Consider the following 20,737-nt stretch of genomic DNA (forward strand, 5'->3'; position numbering starts at 1 on the left):
TGAGAGATCTGGAGAATGTGCTGGCCAGGGCAGCAGTCGAACATTTTCTGTATTCAGAAAGGCCCGTACAGGACCTGCAACATGTGGTCGTGCATTATCCTGCTGAAATGTAGGGTTTCGCAGGGATCGAATGAAGGGTAGAGCCACGGGTCGTAACACATCTGAAATGTAACGTCCTCTGTTCAAAGCGCCGTCAATGCGAACAAGAGGTGACCGAGACGTGTAACCAACGGCACCCCATACCATCACGCCAGTATGGCGATGGCAAATACACGCTTCCAATGTGCGTTCACCGCGATGTCGCCAAACATGGATGCGACCATCATAATGCTGTAAACAGAACCTGGATTCATCCGAAACAAATGACGTTTTGCATTCGTGCACTCAGGTTCGTCGTTGAGTACATCATCGCAGGGGCTCCTGTCTGTGATGCAGTGTCAAGGGTAACCGCAGCCATGGTCTCCGAGCTGATAGTCCATGCTGCTGCAACCGTCGTCGAACTGTTCGTGCAGATGGTTGTTGACTGGCAAACGTCCTCATCTGTTGAGTCAGGGATCGAGACGTGGCTGCGCGATCCGTTACAGCCATGCGGATAAGATGTCTGTCATCTCGACTGCTAGTGATAGGAGGCCGTTCCGTATTACCCTCCTGAACCCACCGATTCCATATTCTGCTAACAGTAATGGGATCTCGACCAACGCGAGCAGCAAGGTCGCGATACGATAAACCACAATCGCGACAGGCTACAATCCGACCTTTATCAAAGTCGGAAACGTGAAGGTACGCATTTCTCCTCCTTACACGAGGCATCACAACAACGTTTCACCAGGCAAAGCCGGCCAACTGCTGTTTGCGTATGAGAAATCGGTTGGAAACTTTCCTCTTGTCAGCATGTTGTAGGTGTCGCCACCGGCGCCAACCTTGTGCGAATGCTCTGAAAAGCTAATCATTTGTATATCACAGCATCTTCTTCCTGTCGGTTAAATTTCTCGTCTGTAGCTCGCCATCTTCGTAGTGTAGCAATTGTAATGGCCAATAGTGTATTTGGGTATGCGCCCTTCATCTGTAACAACTCCTTTGAAATGTTGAGTTTCTTTTTATGTATTTATCTTAAAATAAACTATTTAAGTGTGCCATATAAACAGAAAATTAGTACTGTGAAACCTTATGCATAACATGTAACAAAATTATATTTGCACCAGGGAAAAATATTGAAGTTCCTGTTAAATGATCATTATTAAATGTTGCAACTAAGTTTATGTTATTATTAACAATTATAGAGTATTTGCGATTTCTGGAAAGCTTGTATACTATTTTCTAACTGTGTGTTAATGTGGTTATTGAGCTTGTTATAGCGCACAGTATATATAACAATCCGTCAAATCTTTGGGCTGAAGTTGAGAATATGTGGTATAAATCATTTACAGAAGCGTAAGAGGAACTTTTTGTCCTAGCTTACCGTCTGTTAGTGATAATCTTCACAGTTTTGCTGGCACTTTCTTTAATCCTCCAAGTGCATAGCGCACCATTCGGGGTGCCTTTATCGTTAATTTGATATACTCTCATGGTTAAAGGGCGATCGACAATTTATTTTGGGTTGGACGATGGCGGTGCGTAAAAGTATGTGATAGCTTTTAGCTTCCTGAACACTGTTTTTCAAGATTAACGTGACATGCTATTTCGGTAACCAGACATTTCAAGCAGTGAATCACTTGGTCTCCTTCGTCCTCAGTAGCGTCATCCAGCCAACACATGAGATGGCAACACCGCTCTGTAAGACGTCAACTGGACATACAGAAACGTAGCAGCAGATACAAGCTGCAGCACTGTACCACAAATAGTCACCATCGCGCCATCGCTAACGCACACGTGACTTGGAGATAGCAGGATCGAATCTTGGTTCATTGCCAGTATTTTCCCAAACTAAAAGTAAAGTATTATAATTAAATGTTTTCCTGAGACATTTAAGTCTCTTTTTATTATCTACGATAATGATCGAAGCAGACGAAATTAATTAAAATTTGTACTACGGCTGGGAGTCAAACCCGGGTTTTCTCGCTTACTAGGCAGAAGTGCTGACCATAACACCATCGCAGTATGACAGTCAGCATTGCTGTTGGAACTACCTAAGCTGAGTGGCCTCCCCAACACAAACTCCATTTCGTTTTCCCTTACATACTGTCACTACTGCCAGGGCTCTCCGATATTGGCAAGGACGTCCTATTACACCCAATGCCGGGGTGCTTGCCAATATCGGAGAGCCCTGGCAGTAGTTCAAATGGTTCAAATGGCTCTGAGCACTATGGGACTCAACTTCTGAGGTCATTAAACCCCTATAACTTAGAACTAGTTAAACCTAACTAACCTAAGGACATCACACACATCCATGCCCGAGGCAGGATTCGAACCTGCGACCGTAGCGGTCTCGCGGTTCCAGACTGCAGCGCCAGAACCGCACGGCCACTTCGGCCGGCCTTGGCAGTAGTGACACTATATAATGGAAAATGAAGTTTGTGTTACGGAGGGCACTCAGCTTAGGTAGTTCGTGCAGCAATGTTGACCATCGTCCTACGGTGGTGTAATGATCAGCATTTCTGTGATGTTTAAAGCTTTCGCGGCGTACTGATTGTTCCATAAAAACACGGGAGAACTGCCGGATATCAGTAACGTCCTGGTTGGCTCTGAGCACTATGGGACTTAACGTCTATGGTCATCAGTCCCCTAGAACTTAGAACTACTTAAACCTAACTAACGTAAGGACATCACACAACACCCAGCCATCACGAGGCAGAGAAAATCCCTGACCCCGCCGGGAATCGAACCCGGGAACCCGGGCGTGGGAAGCGAGAACGCTACCTCACGACCACGAGATGCGGGCAGTAACGTCCTGCCACGAAATTTCGGCGCAGAGTCTTCTGGCCATCTTCAGGAGAGTGCCACTGATATCCGGCAGTTCTCCCGTGTTTTTATGGAACAATCAGCATTTCTGCCTAGCAAGCAAGTAGACGTGGGTTAGAGTCCCGCCCGCAGCACAAATTTTAATTCATTTCGTCTGCTCGATCATTAACAGTAAAGTCTTACGGGCCGAGATACCTAAGGGGTAATTTCGGCTGCATACTCGAAAATGGATTTCTTCCGCCGCGCACAATGATCCATTTCCATTTGGCTATGAGTCAGCTTTCTCCTACGTGTATCTGTACAGTGTATATGAGTGTAATGGATGCATATATCCACTGACCAGTCACATTACCATGACCAGCTTCCAAAGCCCAAATACCCACCTTTTGCGGCGCGGGCTACTGAAAGACGTGCTGTAACAGAGTCAGTGAGATTCTGGAAGGTACAGGCAGATGTGTGAAGCCATGCCGACTCCAGTGCCATGGACAGCTGCACTAGATTCCTAAGTTGAGAATCTAGGGCTCGAAAAGCCCAATCAAGGTGGCCCCACACATTCTACGTTGGGTTCGAACCTGGATAGTTTGGTGGCCAAAGGAGCACAGCAAACTCACCCTGATGCTCTTCGAAACATTTTTCAAAGGGTACAGCACATCCACGCCCAAACAAACGAAGTTTGACCATCTCAGTAGATCTACTGTCACCTCCGTATTTTTAGTTGCAAATCGAAGAGTTCGCGGGATGTGAGGCTGTGATGTTATCCACGTGTCTGGGTCAGATTTTTCACTAACACGGGCCCGTCGAGGTGACAGAAGTGGACGAAAAGCGAAAACAGGAGCCGGTTTAAGGGCAGAGGGAAGAAAGTGCAAAGGCAAGCGCAAAAATAAAAAAAAAACGGCTAGTAAGAGCAATAGCGGATTTTCTTGCTACCTGCGACAGATACTTATAGCCAGTTTTGGAGGAATTTATCGATAAAGTAGTGAAACATGTAATGACTGAAGAAAGTAGTCATGCATGGATGGCAATAATAGTCTTCATGTCAAAAAAATCAGCAGATAGAACACAAAAATACAGATTTCATTGTAATTACAGATATGTAAGTGCGAAAACCTTAATAGATGCTTACCCTTTGTGAAACATCACAGGAACCTTGAATCATTTAGGGCAATGCAAATATTTTTCAACAATGGATTTGAAGAGTGGTCATCATCACATAGGGGCTGCATCACAGGATCGATACAAAACAGCGTTTTCGGCACCCTAGGGATACTATCAATTCAGAAGAATGCCATTCGGATCGAAAAATGCACATGCAACGTTTCAGAGATTGTTGGACAGCGTACGCAGAGATTTAAAACCACAGCAATGCTTAGTCTATTTCGATGACACAATCGTCTGTGGCAGTGATATGAAATAGCATATGCAGCGATTAGTGGAAGTATTCCTAAGGTTAAAAGCAGTGAACTTAACATTGAGTACAAAAAACTGTAATTTTTTGGTGGAAGCTGTAGCATACCTAGGTCATATAATAAGTAAAGGTGGAGTTAAGACAGACGCAAGATTAATTAGAGCTGAACATGAATTTCCTGTACCAGAATCAGTAAAGGAGTTGCAATCGTTCTTAGAAATCACAAACTACCGCTGGTTTGTAAAAGAATTTGTGGATATTGCCGGACCGTTGACACAATCATTAGAAAAGATTACTAAATTTGTGTAGTCAAAACAGTTACAGAGCACTTTTCAGGAGCTAAACGAAGCTTTAACATCGAGTACGATATTGGTATTTTCGGATTTTGATAGAGAATTTGTTTTATCATTTGATACATCAAAATATGTACGTGGCCATGTGTTGTCACAAGAGGTTGATGGCATAGAAAATCTGGTAGCTTATTCATAATACAAAGAAAATCTGCAGAACAATTTATTCCACAATAGTGACAGAGATGTTAAGCTTTATTTAGGGAACAACATACTTCGAATATTACCTGTACAGTAAAAAGTTGAGTAATAACATATCATGCAGCGTTAAAATGGTTGTTGGGGTTGAGAATCCTTCTAGTAGGGATGAGCAGTGAGACTAAGTGAATTTGATTTCGAAGTCATGCATAAGCCTGGGAAAAAGTGGGAAATGCGAATGGCTGAAGTCGAAAAGTTAGCAGATGACGAATGTAAGCAGTATTTTAAGCAGTCGCCGTTTTGCATGCAGAATGTGTTGCTATGCAGGGAAACCAACTTGGGAGCGCAGTTAGTAGTACCAACGAAGCTAAGGAATAGATTGCTACAAGGAGCTACGATCACATATTAATGGTCATGGAGGTTGCAGATCTACCAACAAAAGAGTAGCAGAAAGGTATTGGAGGACGAATAGGCAGACAATCGTAAATCAGTATGTGCAGAATTGCAAAGAGCGGATTTGTGTCGAAGAGTGTCATTACAGAGGTTATCTGAAAAATTAGCACCGTTCGAATTTCTGGGGATTGATATTGTAGGTCCATTCAGTAAAAGACATGCAGGGAATAATATATCCTCACAATTACAGATAATTTTTCAAAATGCATACAAATGGTCGTGATGTCAAACCAGCAGGCAGCAACAGTAGCACAAGCACTTCGATTAATTGGCTACTGAAGTTTGGAGTGCCTGAAACAATAGTAACAGATCAAGGAACGAATTTCATATCAGATCTATTCAAGGTATTGCGTAAGTTGTTGAATGTGAATATTAAGGACAAGTCTTCTCCATCTGCAAGTCAATGGAAGAACTGAAAAAGTGCATAGGACAATCGATAAAATGCTTGGATACTACATTGACTCACATCGAACCAAATGGGATGTTCATTTGAACTATGTCATCTCCGCTTACAGCTCAAAACAGCTTACAAATACAGGATTATTGCCAGATGCAGTAGTACAAGGTCGTAAAATCCCATCACCGTTCGATATACTGAAAATGAAGAAAGGGGAGGCTGGAGAGTCTGTTAAAGAATTTTCAAGAGTGATTAGGGAAATTTGGAATAGAGTATGGAGGGCAAATACACAAGTACTGGAGAAACAGCAAGAAACAGTGGGCCATATGGGAAGAATGCCACAGTATATGGTTGGTCAGTGAGTGATGCTATCAATTTCGTATCTGCCGAAGGGAAAGACAAAGATACTTTTGGCGACTTGTCAGGGGCCGTTCCATGTGGTAGAGACTATGTCACTGGTAAATGTCAAGATTCACTTACCGATGAGAACGACAACTGTACATGTAGGACAATTGAAACCTTTTCAAGGGAGTCCAAGAACTATTCGACGGATAGGAGATGCGGACCAGAAAGGACGATTGAGGAGAAAGGTATTGGAAGATGAATAAAAGGTTGTAAATGAAACTGTTATGAGGAACCCGTATTGATTAAGGCCTAAGAGATGGTAATTTAATATTTTTTTTAGGTTAGGTGTAAATCTAGTGTAGTTACTATAAGCAGCTGGGAAGCAGCAATGAAATTAATGGGGCGGAAAGTAATAGGTATTCTTGCCCTATGTGAGGTTCAGAGAAGGCAGGATGATGCGGTTCTGTGCAGGACTACTATTCTTCGTCAGGGTGCTGTTTGCCAAGCAGGATTCGTAGTGATCGCGCCATCGCTGAGTGATATGGGTGATATTCAACGCATGGGAGATGGTGACGAGATGATAGAAGCATTCCACAAATTCCGTCGGGGAAAGGAAAGGCACGGGATACTCAAAGGAAGTGCTGGGGTATGGTACTCGAACGAAGCGCCGGGGTATGTGAGAGAGTACATGGGGTGTACTATAAATTAAGAAGTGACATTACTCAAGTACTGGTTGTTATTCCACAAACGCAAAAAAGAGCGTTTGGATCGATGCTGGAGACACTGCTGATGAGGAAGACATTCTAAGGGTGAACACACCATAAAAGAGATTAACCAGTGAGAAAATGTGAACAAATTCGCGACTGATTGGCACACTACGCAGATTGCAAGTTTAGAGAAAGACGTTTTGAATAGCACATGACTTTTATGGCAGCTGACTGGAGAAGTAATGCGGTATGCCAGAGCTGCATAGGAGACAGTTAATCAGAACATCAGAGAGCAACAAATCGAGGTAGAAGTCTTAGATAGGGAAGTAGCAATGACAAAATGGTTGCAGTCCCTAGAAGATACTGTGGGAAGGATGAGGGGAAGTAACAGAACCTCAGAAGGCTATGCATCAGGCGTGAGAGGTCAGCTAGTGGTAAGCTTGCCGCCAAAGCAGTATTTAGAGGGTGTAAGGAAAGTACAGAAGGAACAATCCCCGAGCACAAAAAGTTACCTTTTTATTTCAAGATAGCCACAGTATCGTTGAGAACTGATGGAGTGAAACTTTTACATTCCCGTTTCTGTACCAGAAGCAGTCGAGACAAGACGGTTACGAGTGCTGCATAGTTCATACGTAACTTGTCAAATGGGGGATACTGAAGAAATTTGTAATAGTAAAAACGCAGAGATTATTATTAATTGCAAAAGACAAGGAAAGATATGTGGAAATGGAGGGATCGAAGTCCCAAAAATGCTACTGAGAGAAAATCGCAGTCTGTCCGAATACGCTAATAAGAGAGGGGCAGGATTCCTGTGCAGTGAAATTGCTAATTGTACAAAAGGAGGTAAGAGAATGCAATAAAGAAGAGATCGAGCCAGAATTGTACTTTCAACAGGCCGAGGTACGTTGGTTGTACTCTACCTTTGACGAGATGGTAGTAGTGCCTAGTTGTTTCGAGCAGGGAAAGCTTGGGTCAGCGAAGAGGTCAGAGTTAAACGGGAGTGGTTTTTTTATTAAATGGAACACCGTGCGAGATAATGGGACTTACTTTCCATCTGCCTGCCATGATTTCAGCGATAATTCATTGAATATTTTGCAGTCTCGTTTTTATTGGCCCGTGGAAGTGCTACCTACCACAGATCTAAGTATCTAACCAGCTTGAACCAAACTCTAGGACCGAAATCAACGCAGTCTAAAATCACGTTTCTGAACCAGGAGGAGGGACGAGCTTCCCTAGAAACCTGAGTGCTGATCGGGAAAATCAATGCCAGAAAGTGACAACATTGACTATTGTCATACTAACCACTACAGCGACGCTTGTTCCGCTGAGCATAGTCCTTGTTTTGGTATGTAGAAGACGAAGAACAAGATCCAGCCGTAGTTCATATTTATGTGGATTGTATGCCCCAAGCAAAAAATCAGCAGAAGGAAAATAAACCCACAAGGGGGTAGTATTAAGAATAATTGATTGAGTTTAGCTTGTAAGTTTGGAATATAGAATTAGAAATTATTGTGCAAGAAGCCTAGTAATGAAATAAGCCCCATGGTGTCTGAGTTAAGAACACGGTAAGAGGCCCTGTAGAAATGTATAAGATTAAGTGATAGGATTAAGGAAACCAGTTGTTACAATAATCCTTAAGGATAATTTACTTTGGTTGATCTGAGGGGCCAGGTCTTGGCAAAAAGGAGGGCAATGTAGCATATCAACTGTAATCGGTCAAACGTACCCCACAGCAAAAGTGAGTTTCAACAGAGCCAGCCACAGGCAGGGAAGAGTGTTATGTGTTGCGAAGGAAAAAAGGGCCGACAGACGTTGCGAAACAGAGTCAGCTGGGCATGGTATAGCAGCAGCTGACGCTGCGGTACGCTGGTGGAAGGACGGAAGCCTTTCCTCACTCGCCACCACGGAAGTATTTAGAGTAAGTGCCTTACGCCCTAAATGAACATAGTCTGGAGTTTACAAGTACTCAGACGTTCATAAGCTAAACTGTTCTCATCTCGGTATCACTGCCTACACCATGAATCTGTGACACCTGGAGCGACATCCTGGAATGGAGCATGGGGTCCGCTGTTCGGCCACGGGACAGGGCAATCCGCCGTGAGTCAGGAGAGAGCGTCCGCTGGAGCAGTGGAACACCCACTCGCTTGAAGGAGGTCACGGCCATCCCCGAGGGATTGTTGGCTACGCTGTCATCATGGTCGGAACCAGAGACATCACCAAAGGCGGTATTCGAATCACGCCACGCTCTGCCCCTCTCTTTGCGTAGACAACAATGATGGAGGTATATTGTTTCGCATGAGAGGCAACTGGACGCCTCCAAGCTGTTCCTGATGTACTACAGCCAGGGACCGGAATGAAGAAGTTAATTAAATAAATCTACTGTTGCCCTGACGTCTCCTTCCACTTCTTATGTATAACAATCCAAGGGGCATCCAAAACAAGGATCAATGTCCACTGTGTCACATGGCCTGAATTCATAAAACGTTGTGGAGCGGTTTAGAATTTAATCCAGCATATTGCTGGAAACACTGGTGAACAGGAACTTCACTTTACCACATCTTCTCTTGTTATTGGTCAAATACTAGCAGTGAAAATTTCACTCACAATGAATCGAGCGCCAGAAAAGGAACAAGAACACAAAAGCGTTCCTTTATTTCTTTTTTCTTTCTATTATTCGTGTTAGTAAGATTTAAATATTTCAATATCTACTAATTTTTATACTTTTTGTTGTGTATCTTTGTATATTTGCGTTATCTAAGAATTTCTTGGTTATAGTTTGCACTTGGTACATAGTTTCTAAGAAATTCTCACGTTCAAATGCATTTTACTTGCATTCAAATAAACTAGATGTTCATAAATGAGATGAATGGATTGTAGGGGATGACATTAATGAACATGGAATGGCATGGAAAAGATACAGTGCAAACCTTTCACATATTCTTGAACTGGAATGTTCGCACATCATTCAGTGAGAACCTTTCAGATATTCTTAAACTGGAGTGTTTAGAAATCATGGGTGGAAGCAGCGGCAACAATGTAAGCTTGACTAGTGTCTGAAGGCCAGCTACATATTTTCGATTTTGTCTACATATTTTTACTAAATAGCAAATGCAGTGCGTTTATGAGTGCCGTAAAATATGTTGTTGTTGTTGTGGTCTTCAGTCCTGAGACTGGTTTGATGCAGCTCTCCATGCTACTCTATCCTGTGCAAGCTTCTTCATCTCCCAGTACCTACTGCAGCGTACATCCTTCTGAATCTGCTTAGTGTATTCATCTCTTGGTCTCCCTCTACGATTTTTACCCTTCACGCTGCCCTCCAGTACTAAATTGGTGATCCCTTGATGCCTCAGAACATGTCCTATCAACCGATCCCTTCTTCTAGTCAAGTTGTGCCACAGACTCCTCTTCTCCCCAATTCTATTCAATACTTCATCATTAGTTATGTGATCTACCCATATAATTTTCAGCATTCTTCTATAGCACCACGTTTCGAAAGCTTCTAATCTCTACTCTCCATACAAATACTTTCAGAAACGACTTCCTGACACTTAAATCTAAACTCTATGTTAACAAATTTCTCTTCTTCAGAAACGCTTTCCTTGCCATTGCCAGTCTACATTTTATATCCTCTCTACTTCGACCATCATCAGTTACTTTGCTCGCCAAATAGCAAAACTCCTTTACTACTTTAAGTGTCTCATTTCCTAATCTAACTCCCTCAGCATCACCCGATAATTAGACAACATGCCATTATCCTCGTTTTGCTTTTGTTGATGTTCATCTTATACCCTTCTTTCAAGACACTGTCCATTCCATTCAAACTGGTCTTCCAAGTCCTTTGCTGTCTCTGACAGAATTACAATGTCATCGGCGAACCTCTAAGTCTACAAGTGCTAGAAACGTAGGTTTGCCTTTCCTTAATCTTTCTTCTAAGATAAGTCGTAGGGTCAGTATTGCCTCATGTGTTCCAACATTTCTACGGAATCCAAACTGATCTTCCCCGAGGTCGGCTTCTACCAGTTTTTTCATTCATCTGTAAAGATTTCGCGTTAGTATTTTGCATCCGTGACTTATTAAACTGATAGTTCGGTATTTTCACATCTCTCAACACCTGCTTTCTTTGGGATTGGAATTATTATACTCTTCTTGAAGTCTGAGGGAATTTCGCCTGTCTCATCCATCTTGCTCACCAGATGGTAGAGTTTTGTCAGGACTGGCTCTCCCAAGGCTGTCAGTAGTTCTAATGGAATGTTGTCTACTGCCGGGGCCTTGTTTCGACTTAGGTCTGCTGTAAAACATAGAACATGATATTACACACAGCAGGTATCTATGATAAACGCGCATCAGTTACGCTTGAGAATGTAGAAGTGAAAGTCGCCGAAATCGCAGTATCGAGAAAAGTTGTCATTATGCCTGAGCTTTAAGAATAAACATTGTGGTTTACTTTTGTCTACTAAATCAGGTGACTCTGTTTCTACAAGAGTTCGTTCCTGGCGATCTTCTCGACGCCCAACTTGGGGTACTGCGATTTTCTCTCAGGGCATGTTTCATTGGGCCTCGGATCAAAACGCTGTTCCACAGGCCAGTGGTTTTTGTTTATTCCACTCCCACTGTCGCAGCGATTCCGATTAAGTCACCTTGTGCCTGTGGGACCCTCGACGATTTTCATCTGTTGATGCATTTGGAGGAAAAGCATAGTGTATCCAAGGCAGGGACAAGAGCGTAATCATGGGGCAGAAAAGGTGCTCACGTCGACAGGATCGCTAACTCATTTGAGTAGGCCCGTCCTTATTGCGATTGTGAACGAGGCCCTATCTGTTATATAAATAGATACCCAGATCAAACCGAGAGGTTGGTTGTTTTAATTTACATCATTTCTCCGACATTAAAAAAATGTGTTTCTGCCCAATGACACCAACGCTGATACAGTATTTCTGAACATCGTGGAAAATGTGTTTTTAGCAGTTTTGTCTAACAGTAGAGAGATAAGATCCGTCCGAAGAGACATTTTACAATTAATAAATAACTACAACAGCTACTGTGTAAACTGTATCCTGGTGTATGCTTACATGATAATGAGTTGATGGTGCCGGATGTTCTCTACTAATAGTTGATACATTTCATCGTTAGCACTTTTTTCGTTATTGGGGTATGTTGAAGTGAAGTCAGATGTCGAAAAATTGATACAACCAATATCGGGTCTAGAAGAAGTTGCGATGAGTGTCGACTCGTTTCCAATTGCCATATTTTGCGCCGTCCCAATGAACGCGGATGCAGCGGCCATCGACTGTGGACCAGCTACACGGACAGTTGCATTTTTTATATTGTGAATGTTGCTGTTGAGGACGTGTATCTCGGCAGTGACGTTTATGATGAGAGTTACGAAGAGAGCGTCGATGAAAAGGGAGAGCTGGACACCGCTTATGAGCACCGCGGACTCCAGCAGGAAGAGGAGCCCATAGTTGGACGGCTGGGTCTGGTCGAAAGGCAGCCACAGCGGCAGCGGCAGTTGGCGGCCCTGCTCCGCGCCGCCGAGTGCTTGGCTGATCAGCGGGTCCAGGCACCAGAAGGTCACGTTCATCGTCGCCATCATCTGCACACACCACAACCTCAGATCACATACCAGGCTCCGAAGGGAAGCTACAGTAGAAGTGGTAGTTGGCGGCCCTGCTCCATCCCGGCCATTGCCCGACTGATAAGTGGGCCTAGGCATCAGGAGGCCACGTTCATATCCGTCTTCACTTAGTCACAGAGTGACGTTAAGGGGATCACACCGTGGTTCAGGTCGAAAAAAATCGATTTTCGGTTTTCATCATATTTCGATAAATTAAGGTTTTATTTAAGTACTCTGAAAAGTATTTTGCTGAAAAATTTTTTTTCGAACACGTAAAGAGTATTTTCCTACCAAGTGTGTTTATGCACCACGCCCACTTTTCTGTCACCCACTGTCAACCCACCCACTGTCAACTCTACGTCATATGGAGATGCAATTATTAGCAAAATAGAACGTTCAAAAACTTTTGGGAACAAGGCTGAGAAAACTAACTGTTGATATGAGAGGAAAAAAATTAGAAGATGGAAAATTGTTCACTGTAGAGTGTAGGTTGACTAAAACTGAAATAGAAAACTTGGAGGCATACTATGGGCAGCCAATTAGGAGAAATAAAGAAAATCTGGAGGCAATGAAGAGAGATGTTTGGGCCATATTCTTTCATAAGTCCTCTACTGAAGACAAGCCATGTCATGGATTGTGTCCATCAGGAGAAAATTCGTGATGCAAATACAATAGGGCTCAGGCAACTGGAGAATCTTATTCTCCAGCATTCTCTTCCTGCTGCTGTTATTACAACAATTAAACCTATTTTCAGAGACTTGGCTCATCCTGACCTAAGGAAATGTCTGCACGGGCAGACACAGAACCCAAATGAATGTTTCAATAGCGTAATTTGGAACCGCCTTCTTAAAACTGTATTTGTAGGCATGCATACAATGAAACTAGGTGTTCATGATGCTGTTATTACATTCAGTTGTGGTAATATTGGAAAGTGTTGGGTACTGAAAAAGCTGGGAATTAATCCTGGTGAAAATATGATCACTGGGCTGCAACATTGCCATAAAATGACGATAGCCGATGCAGACAGGTCTGCATCTAATATGGCCAAGAAAGCAAGACAAACATCCAGGAAGGTGAAAAAGGAGCTGGAAGATCTGCTAAAGGCCAAAGAAGGGCCATCATATGCAGCAGGACAGTTTTAATTAACTGTAAGTAACAAATTTCAAAAGTTTTTTCTTTAAAGTCAATTTCCCGCAAACTAAAATTTTCAGTATATATGCCCCATTATATTAGAAACTATCATAGATAAATGAATGAAATTTTCAGATACTCTGGATAACATAAAAAGCCATCTCTGGTACTACATTCATCAATATTCCCCCAATAGAAACTTCACAAAAAAATATTTTCTGCAGAAAAAACTTAATATTTTTTGTTAATAAATTTAAAAAAGTATTTCTTAAAAACTATAAAATGAATAAAGTAGATTTTAGTACAGTTGACTCTATTAGCATCATGTAACATACAGTAAATATATTAAGGTGCTGCATCAAATAGTTTTTTTCAGAAATGGGTCAAATACTTGCCTAAATTAACATGGGTTATAGGCAGGATGTGGTTCCCTTAAATTACACTACTGGTCCTGGCCGTAGTGTAGACAAATCGTAAGTGGCAAATGGTAGCCCTGCACTGAGCCCCATTGATCAGGGCGTAAAGGCAGCAGAGGGATAGGCTCATCACTGGCGTCACTTACCCACAGCCAGCAACCAGTAAAAAACACGGATGAGCTCAAACGTTACTGAATTAAACCTGGTGGCGTTGCAGCCACGTAACGCAATAAGGAAAGTACTCGCATTACTCTGAGTGTAGACTCACGGGGAGTCATTCTAGCGATAATATGAGGCACAAATGAGGAAATCCACTGACGTAAAGCGACTTCGACAAAGGAAAGATTATTGAGGCCGGGTGCCTAGGAATGAGCAGCAAGGGCATGGCAAATATGGTAGGCTGTTAGCGTGCAACTGTAATAAACATTGTTCGAAGGAAGCGGAAACCAGCAGTAAGCGACAGAATGTAGGACAGCCGCGCCTTGTCTCTGGACGAGGAGAACGGAGGCTTGCACGCTCTCTAATGCAGGACGTTACTGTCGTGACAAAGCACGTCTTCGAGGTTCTCGCCTATTTGAGAACCTGTTTCATAAGTTCAGACCGCTAACAGTATGTGACAAAGCTAGTTCACACACTCACTCTCCCACTTTGTGTGCACTTCTATCTGATGTATTAAGCTCTATATGAAATTTCCGCTAATTTTCTTTCCAAAATTCCGATGCTGAAATTTCCATCTAAATTACATGTTATTCAAATCATCAAAACTGTAGAAAGAAATTTGTCCCACAAAACATTATTATTCAGATCATTCAGTTTGTCGTCTTTGTTGCAGTGAACTAATTAGTTTCACCAGAAAAGATGGCAATTGAAAGTTGATGCAATTATAAAGTTCCGTACATCCAGTCGTACATCTTATGAGCTAACAGCTAAATTGGGAAGGATAGACTAGTTTCAAATTAAAGCGCTATCTTTCCATTTTTTCAGTAACATACTTATGTTAGCGGAGACGTAATTAGTTTAAAGATATTGTTAATTAAGGACTTCATCTGGTCCCAACTCTCAGTGCTTATTTTAACCAAACTATTTTAAATTTTCTGGCTCTGTCGATTACTGCGGCTCACCTGATCTTTATTAATATATTGACACCCATATTAATGACAAAGAGTCCTTAATTAAAATTACTAAATTTTCAGTAACTAAATTGTAACATTCAATATGGGTCTCATGGTCATAAACGTGGCATTCACAGTGTGTGGGCATAAATTAGTTCTGTGTATTTTAATAGAAGCTCCTCATAAGAAATAATGCACAAACAAAATATAATGAAAAAAATCAACAGCCAATCAAAGATTAACTTTCCTACATACAGAAATTATAAGCATTATAAATTGAAGAAGTTGAACATTATCCTAGAGCGAGCCTTTACAGGGCGAAAGCTCACGCCATTCCAGTCTGTCTGCTTTTAGTCTCAGTCAGTCTGTTCAGTCGGTTAATTCTGTACATTCTGCTCTTAATCTTCGTGTGGTATAGCTTCAGGTTAGTTAGTGTGTATTTTAGACCAGCCTCGAGATGGGTTGTGTTGCCTCTCGTTTCGTTTCATTCGAGCTGAGAAAACATATTTTGTAATTATGAGCAATAGACATCAAAATGTGTCAGTTGGGCTATTTGAATAATATTTGTAACTATAGTTAATTCTACTTAATTTAATGTGAAGCAACTTATGATCACTTCATCTATACTATGTTCTCTTTTACTTTCTGACGAGATAAGAACTGTTAAGCTCCGCATATGTTTGTGAACATTAGAGACTGTTAGGGAACCGGTCTCACCCGGTAGGATCGTAAGACGTAACTGAATATTGGTAAACTTCCTATTTTGAACTTAAAAAAGATGCTTCTGGCTATTCATTTTAAGCTTAAGTCCTACAACAGCGCTTTCAGGTGGTGATCCAGCGAAACTGTGCAGCTACCAAGGCTATTCTATAAATCGTTCGTGATACTGTCATTTCACATTTGACATATAAGATACCTTTTTTTGTTCTGTAGATATTCAACAGTTCAAATGTGGCTGTAATTATATGGATAGCCATACTGATCTGACCTGTTATGACACGTGATTGATATGTGATCTCTTATAGAATGATGATGGTGTATGTTGTAACGCGCCGACCGGCGGTACCCAAGATCGAAGTTACAACGACAATGGATCGTAGTGTACCAACGTCGCTATGCAGTTAATGTATGGCTTCCTGCCGCGCAAAATTCTTGGGCAAACCAATCGACCACAACAGCGTTAATTAGGTGCAGTTTTTAATTTCACCACAAGTGACAATTTAAAACAATTCTGAACCTCTTCAGGCGTTGACAATACGCGACCCGCTAAGTTCCCTACTTGAATTCGGCCACTAGTGACTGTGGCTAATCAAGTTTTTGTTTCGCTGCTTGTTGCTTGTAAAATAGTTCCTTTATTTTCTCGTCGGTTATCCACTCAACTACAGGTGCACTCTATCACAATATAGTGAAACAGTTCGTATTTATTCGAGCCAATTCTCGGTCCGCTGTAAGATAGTGGTACTTAAACAACAATTACGAACATGTGTTCGAGGATTTCCCTTCTCGACACACACACCAACCACTACCAAACCACTTCAATAAAACAGCTAACAACCCAACCTCTGGGCGAGCCGCAACCACTAATCGTACAACACGGACAGGATATCGGTTCCATCGATTCCCAAAAACTCAGCACCTACAAATCTACTTCTCACGCTAGATTTACGACAGCAAACTTTACGACCAAAACTGTCCACAAGACGACAGTCAAGTGATAGCTCGTGCACCTAAATTCGCCAAAACCAGTGTATCAACAGCGACTATTCAGAAAATCCCACAGAATCTCTGTATATTCCGTTGCTCAGTGTTGGGAGGAAACAAGCGTCACGGCCACGTATAGGAGCAAGGGCCTAACAGACTAAATAGCGACGCTGCCTCCGCGAACTGTACCCAAAAAAATACTGGTAGTACCAATCAAAACTCCTTTCCCTCTCCCAAGCCTTAACCGCCAGCTGCGGTGCCTCACTACACCACGCAGTGGGTCGCTCTACTATCAAACCTAGACGCACACCGATATATCCACTTAGTCGGTGAGAGGTCTACATGGGAACTAACTAACTCTTTATGTCATACCATAGGAACCATTTAAAACGAACCAACACACAGCTCCAATCCAACTTTTGACAATTAATCAATTATTCGTTGCTGCTATCGGTTCTCTACGACAGCGGCCGACTACCGCGCGTCGCTGAGGCAGCATCTCTGGACCCGGCGAAGGTGAATTGTTGCATCGCTGAAGTCGCGCGCGCTCACCACCTGTTTTTTCGTCGACGTTCGCGGCTCATCTACAACATATTTTTTTCTTGATATATCATACATCTACAACATATTTTTTTTCCTTGATATATCATACACCTTCCCCCCATGAACCATAGACCTTGCCGTTGGTGGGGAGGCTTGCGTGCCTCAGCGATACAGATAGCCGTACGGTAGGTACAACCATCGGGCATGGATGTGTGTGATGTCCTTAGGTTAGTTACGTTTGAGTAGTTCTAAGTTCTAGGGGACTGATGACCTCTGATGTTAAGTCCCATAGTGCTCAGGGCCACTGAACCAACCAGGCAAATCACAAGTATCCTAAACAAAACCTTTAGTTTCGCCACCACATGTAGCTCGTGCAGTGAATATTACAACAGCATGTAACCACAGGAAAATCCGTCTCGATAGATTTGGTTTTTTTTTTTTGGTCATCAGTCTACTGACTGGTTTCATGCGGCCCGCCACGAATTCCTTTCCTGTGCTAACCTCTTCATCTCAGAGTAGCACTTGCAACATACGTCCTCAATTATTTGCTTGACGTATTCCAATCTCTGTCTTCCTCTACAGTTTTTGCCCTCTACAGCTCCCTCTAGTACCATGGAAGTCATTCCCTCATGTCTTAGCAGATGTCCTATCATCCTGGCCCTTCTCCTTATCAGTGTTTTCCACATATTCCTCTCCTCTCCGATTCTGCGTAGAACCTCCTCATTCCTTACCTTATCAGTCCACCTAATTTTCAACATTCGTCTATAGCACACATCTCAAATGCTTCGATTCTCTTCTCTTCCGATTTTCCCACAGTTCATGTTTCACTACCATACAATGCTGTACTCCAGACGTACATCCTCAGAAATTTCTTCCTCAAATTAAGGCCGGTATTTTATATTAGTAGACTTCTCTTGGCCAGAAATGCCTTTTTTGCCATAGCGAGTCTGCTTTTGATGTCCTCCTTGCTCCGTCCGTCATTGGTTATTTTACTGCCAAGGTAGCAGAATTCCTTAACTTCATTGACTTCGTGACCATCAATCCTAATGTTAAGTTTCTCGCTGTTCTCATTTCTACTACTTCTCATTACCTTCGTCTTTCTCCGATTTACTCTCAAACCATACTGTGTACTCATTAGACTCTTCATTCCATTCAGCAGATCATTTTCTTCTTCACTTTCACTCAGGATAGCAATGTCATCAGCAAATCGTATCATTGATATCCCTTCAACTTGTATTTTAAATCCACCCTTGAACCTTTCTTTTATTTCCATCATTGCTTCCTCGATGTACAGATTGAAGAGTAGGGACGAAAGGCTACAGCCTTGTCTTACACCCTTCTTAATACGAGCACTTCGTTCTCGATCGTCCACTCTTATTATTCCCTCTTGGGACGAAAGGCTACAGCCTTGTCTTACACCCTTCTTAATACGAGCACTTCGTTCTCGATCGTCCACTCTTATTATTCCCTCTTGGTTGTTGTACATATTGTATATGACCCGTCTCTCCCTATAGCTTACCCCTACTTTTTTCAGAATTTCGAACAGTTTGCACCATTTTATATTGTCGAACGCTTTTTCCAGGTCGACAAATCCTATGAACGTGTCTTGATTTTTTTTAGCCTTGCTTCCATTATTAGCCGTAACGTCAGAATTGCCTCTCTCGTCCCTTTACTTTTCCTAAAGCCAAACTGATCGTCACCTAGCGCATTCTCAATTTTCTTTTCAATTCTTCTGTATATTATTCTTGTAAGCAGCTTCGATGCATGAGCTGCTAAGCTGATTGTGCGATAATTCTCGCACTTGTCAGCTCTTGCCGTCTTCGGAATTGTGTGGATGATGCTTTTCCGAAAGTCAGATGGTATGTCGCCAGACTCATATATTCTACACACCAACGTGAATAGTCGTTTTGTTGCCACTTCCCCCAATGATATTAGAAATTCTGATGGAATGTTATCTATCCCTTCTGCCTTATTTGACCGTAAGTCCTCGAAAGCTCTTTTAAATTCCGATTCAAATACTGGATCCCCTATCTCTTCTAAATCGACTCCTGTTTCTTCTTCTATCACATCAGACAAATATTCACCCTCATAGAGGCTTTCAATGTATTCTTTCCACCTATCTGCTCTCTCATTTCATTTAACAGTGGAATTCCCGTTGCACTCTTAATGTTACCACCGTTGCTTTTAATGTCACCAAAGGTTGTTTTGACTTTCCTGTATGCTGAGTCTGTCCCTCCGACAATCATATTTTTTTCGATGTCTTCACATTTTTCCTGCAGCCATTTCGTCTTAGCTTCCCTGCACTTCCTATTTATTTCATTCCTCAGCGACTTGTATTTCTGTATTCCTGATTTCCCCTGAATATGTTTGTACTTCCTCCTTTCATCAATCAACTGAAGTATTTCTTCTGTTACCCATGGTTTCTTCGCAGCTACCCTCTTTGTACCTATGTTTTCCTTCCCAACTTCTGTGATGGCCCTTTTTAGAGATGTCCATTCCTCTTCAACTGTACTGCCTACTGCTCTATTCCTTATTGCTGTATCTATAGCGTTAGAGAACTTCAAACGTATCTCGTCATTCCTTAGTACTTCCGTATCCCACTTCTTTGCGTATTGATTCTTCCTGACTAATGTCTTGAACTTAAGCCTACTCTTCATCACTACTATATTGTGATCTGAGTCTACATCTGCTCCTGGGTACGCCTTACAATCCAGTATCTGATTTCGGAATCTCTGTCTGACCATGATGTAATCTAATTGAAATCTTCCCGTATTTCCCGGCCTTTTCCAAGTATACCTCCTCTTCTTGTGATTCTTGAACAGGGTATTCGCTATTACTGGCTGAAAATTGTTACAGAACTCAATTAGTCTTTCTCCTCTTTCTTTCCTTGTCCCAAGCCCATATTCCCCTGTAACCTTTTCTTCTACTCCTTCCCCTACAACTGCATTCCAGTCGCCCATGACTATTAGATTTTCGCCCCCCTTTACATACTGCATTACCCTTTCTATATCCTCATACACTTTCTCTATCTGTTCATCTTCAGCTTGCGACGTTGGCATGTATACCTGAACTATCGTTGTCGGTGTTGGTCTGCTGTCGATTCTGATTAGAACAACCCGGTCACTGAACTGTTCACAGAAACATACACTCTGCCCTACCTTCCTATTCATAACGAATCCTATACCTGTTATACCATTTTCTGCTGCTGTTGATATTACCCGATACTCATCTGACCAGAAATCCTTGTCTTCCTTCCACTTCACTTCACTGACCCCTACTATATCTAGATTGAGCCTTTGCATTCCCCTTTTCAGATTTTCTAGTTTCCCTACCACGTTCAAGCTTCTGACATTCCACGCCCTGACTCGTAGAACGTTGTCCTTTCGTTGATTATTCAATATTTTTCTCATGGTAACCTCCCCCTTGGCAGTCCCCTCCCGGAGATCCAAATGGGGGACTATTCCGGAATCTTTTGCCATTGGAGAGATCATCATGACACTTCTTCAATTACAGGCCACATGTCCTGT

General features: G+C 42.3%; 1 protein-coding gene across 1 annotated transcript in view; it reads right to left on the bottom strand.

Moving 5' to 3' along the window:
• Positions 1-11,758: 11,758 nt before the first annotated feature.
• The window catches only part of LOC126195611 (odorant receptor 82a-like), a 28,485-nt gene continuing 19,506 nt past the window's right edge, over positions 11,759-20,737 (bottom strand). Inside the window, exon 3 of the mRNA XM_049934236.1 lies at positions 11,759-12,286. Within this exon, the coding sequence (XP_049790193.1) occupies positions 11,759-12,286 (528 nt within the window). The remainder of the gene's footprint in view (positions 12,287-20,737) is intronic.

Source organism: Schistocerca nitens, chromosome 7 (assembly GCF_023898315.1).
Source record: "Schistocerca nitens isolate TAMUIC-IGC-003100 chromosome 7, iqSchNite1.1, whole genome shotgun sequence".
NCBI classification, from domain to species: domain Eukaryota; kingdom Metazoa; phylum Arthropoda; class Insecta; order Orthoptera; family Acrididae; genus Schistocerca; species Schistocerca nitens.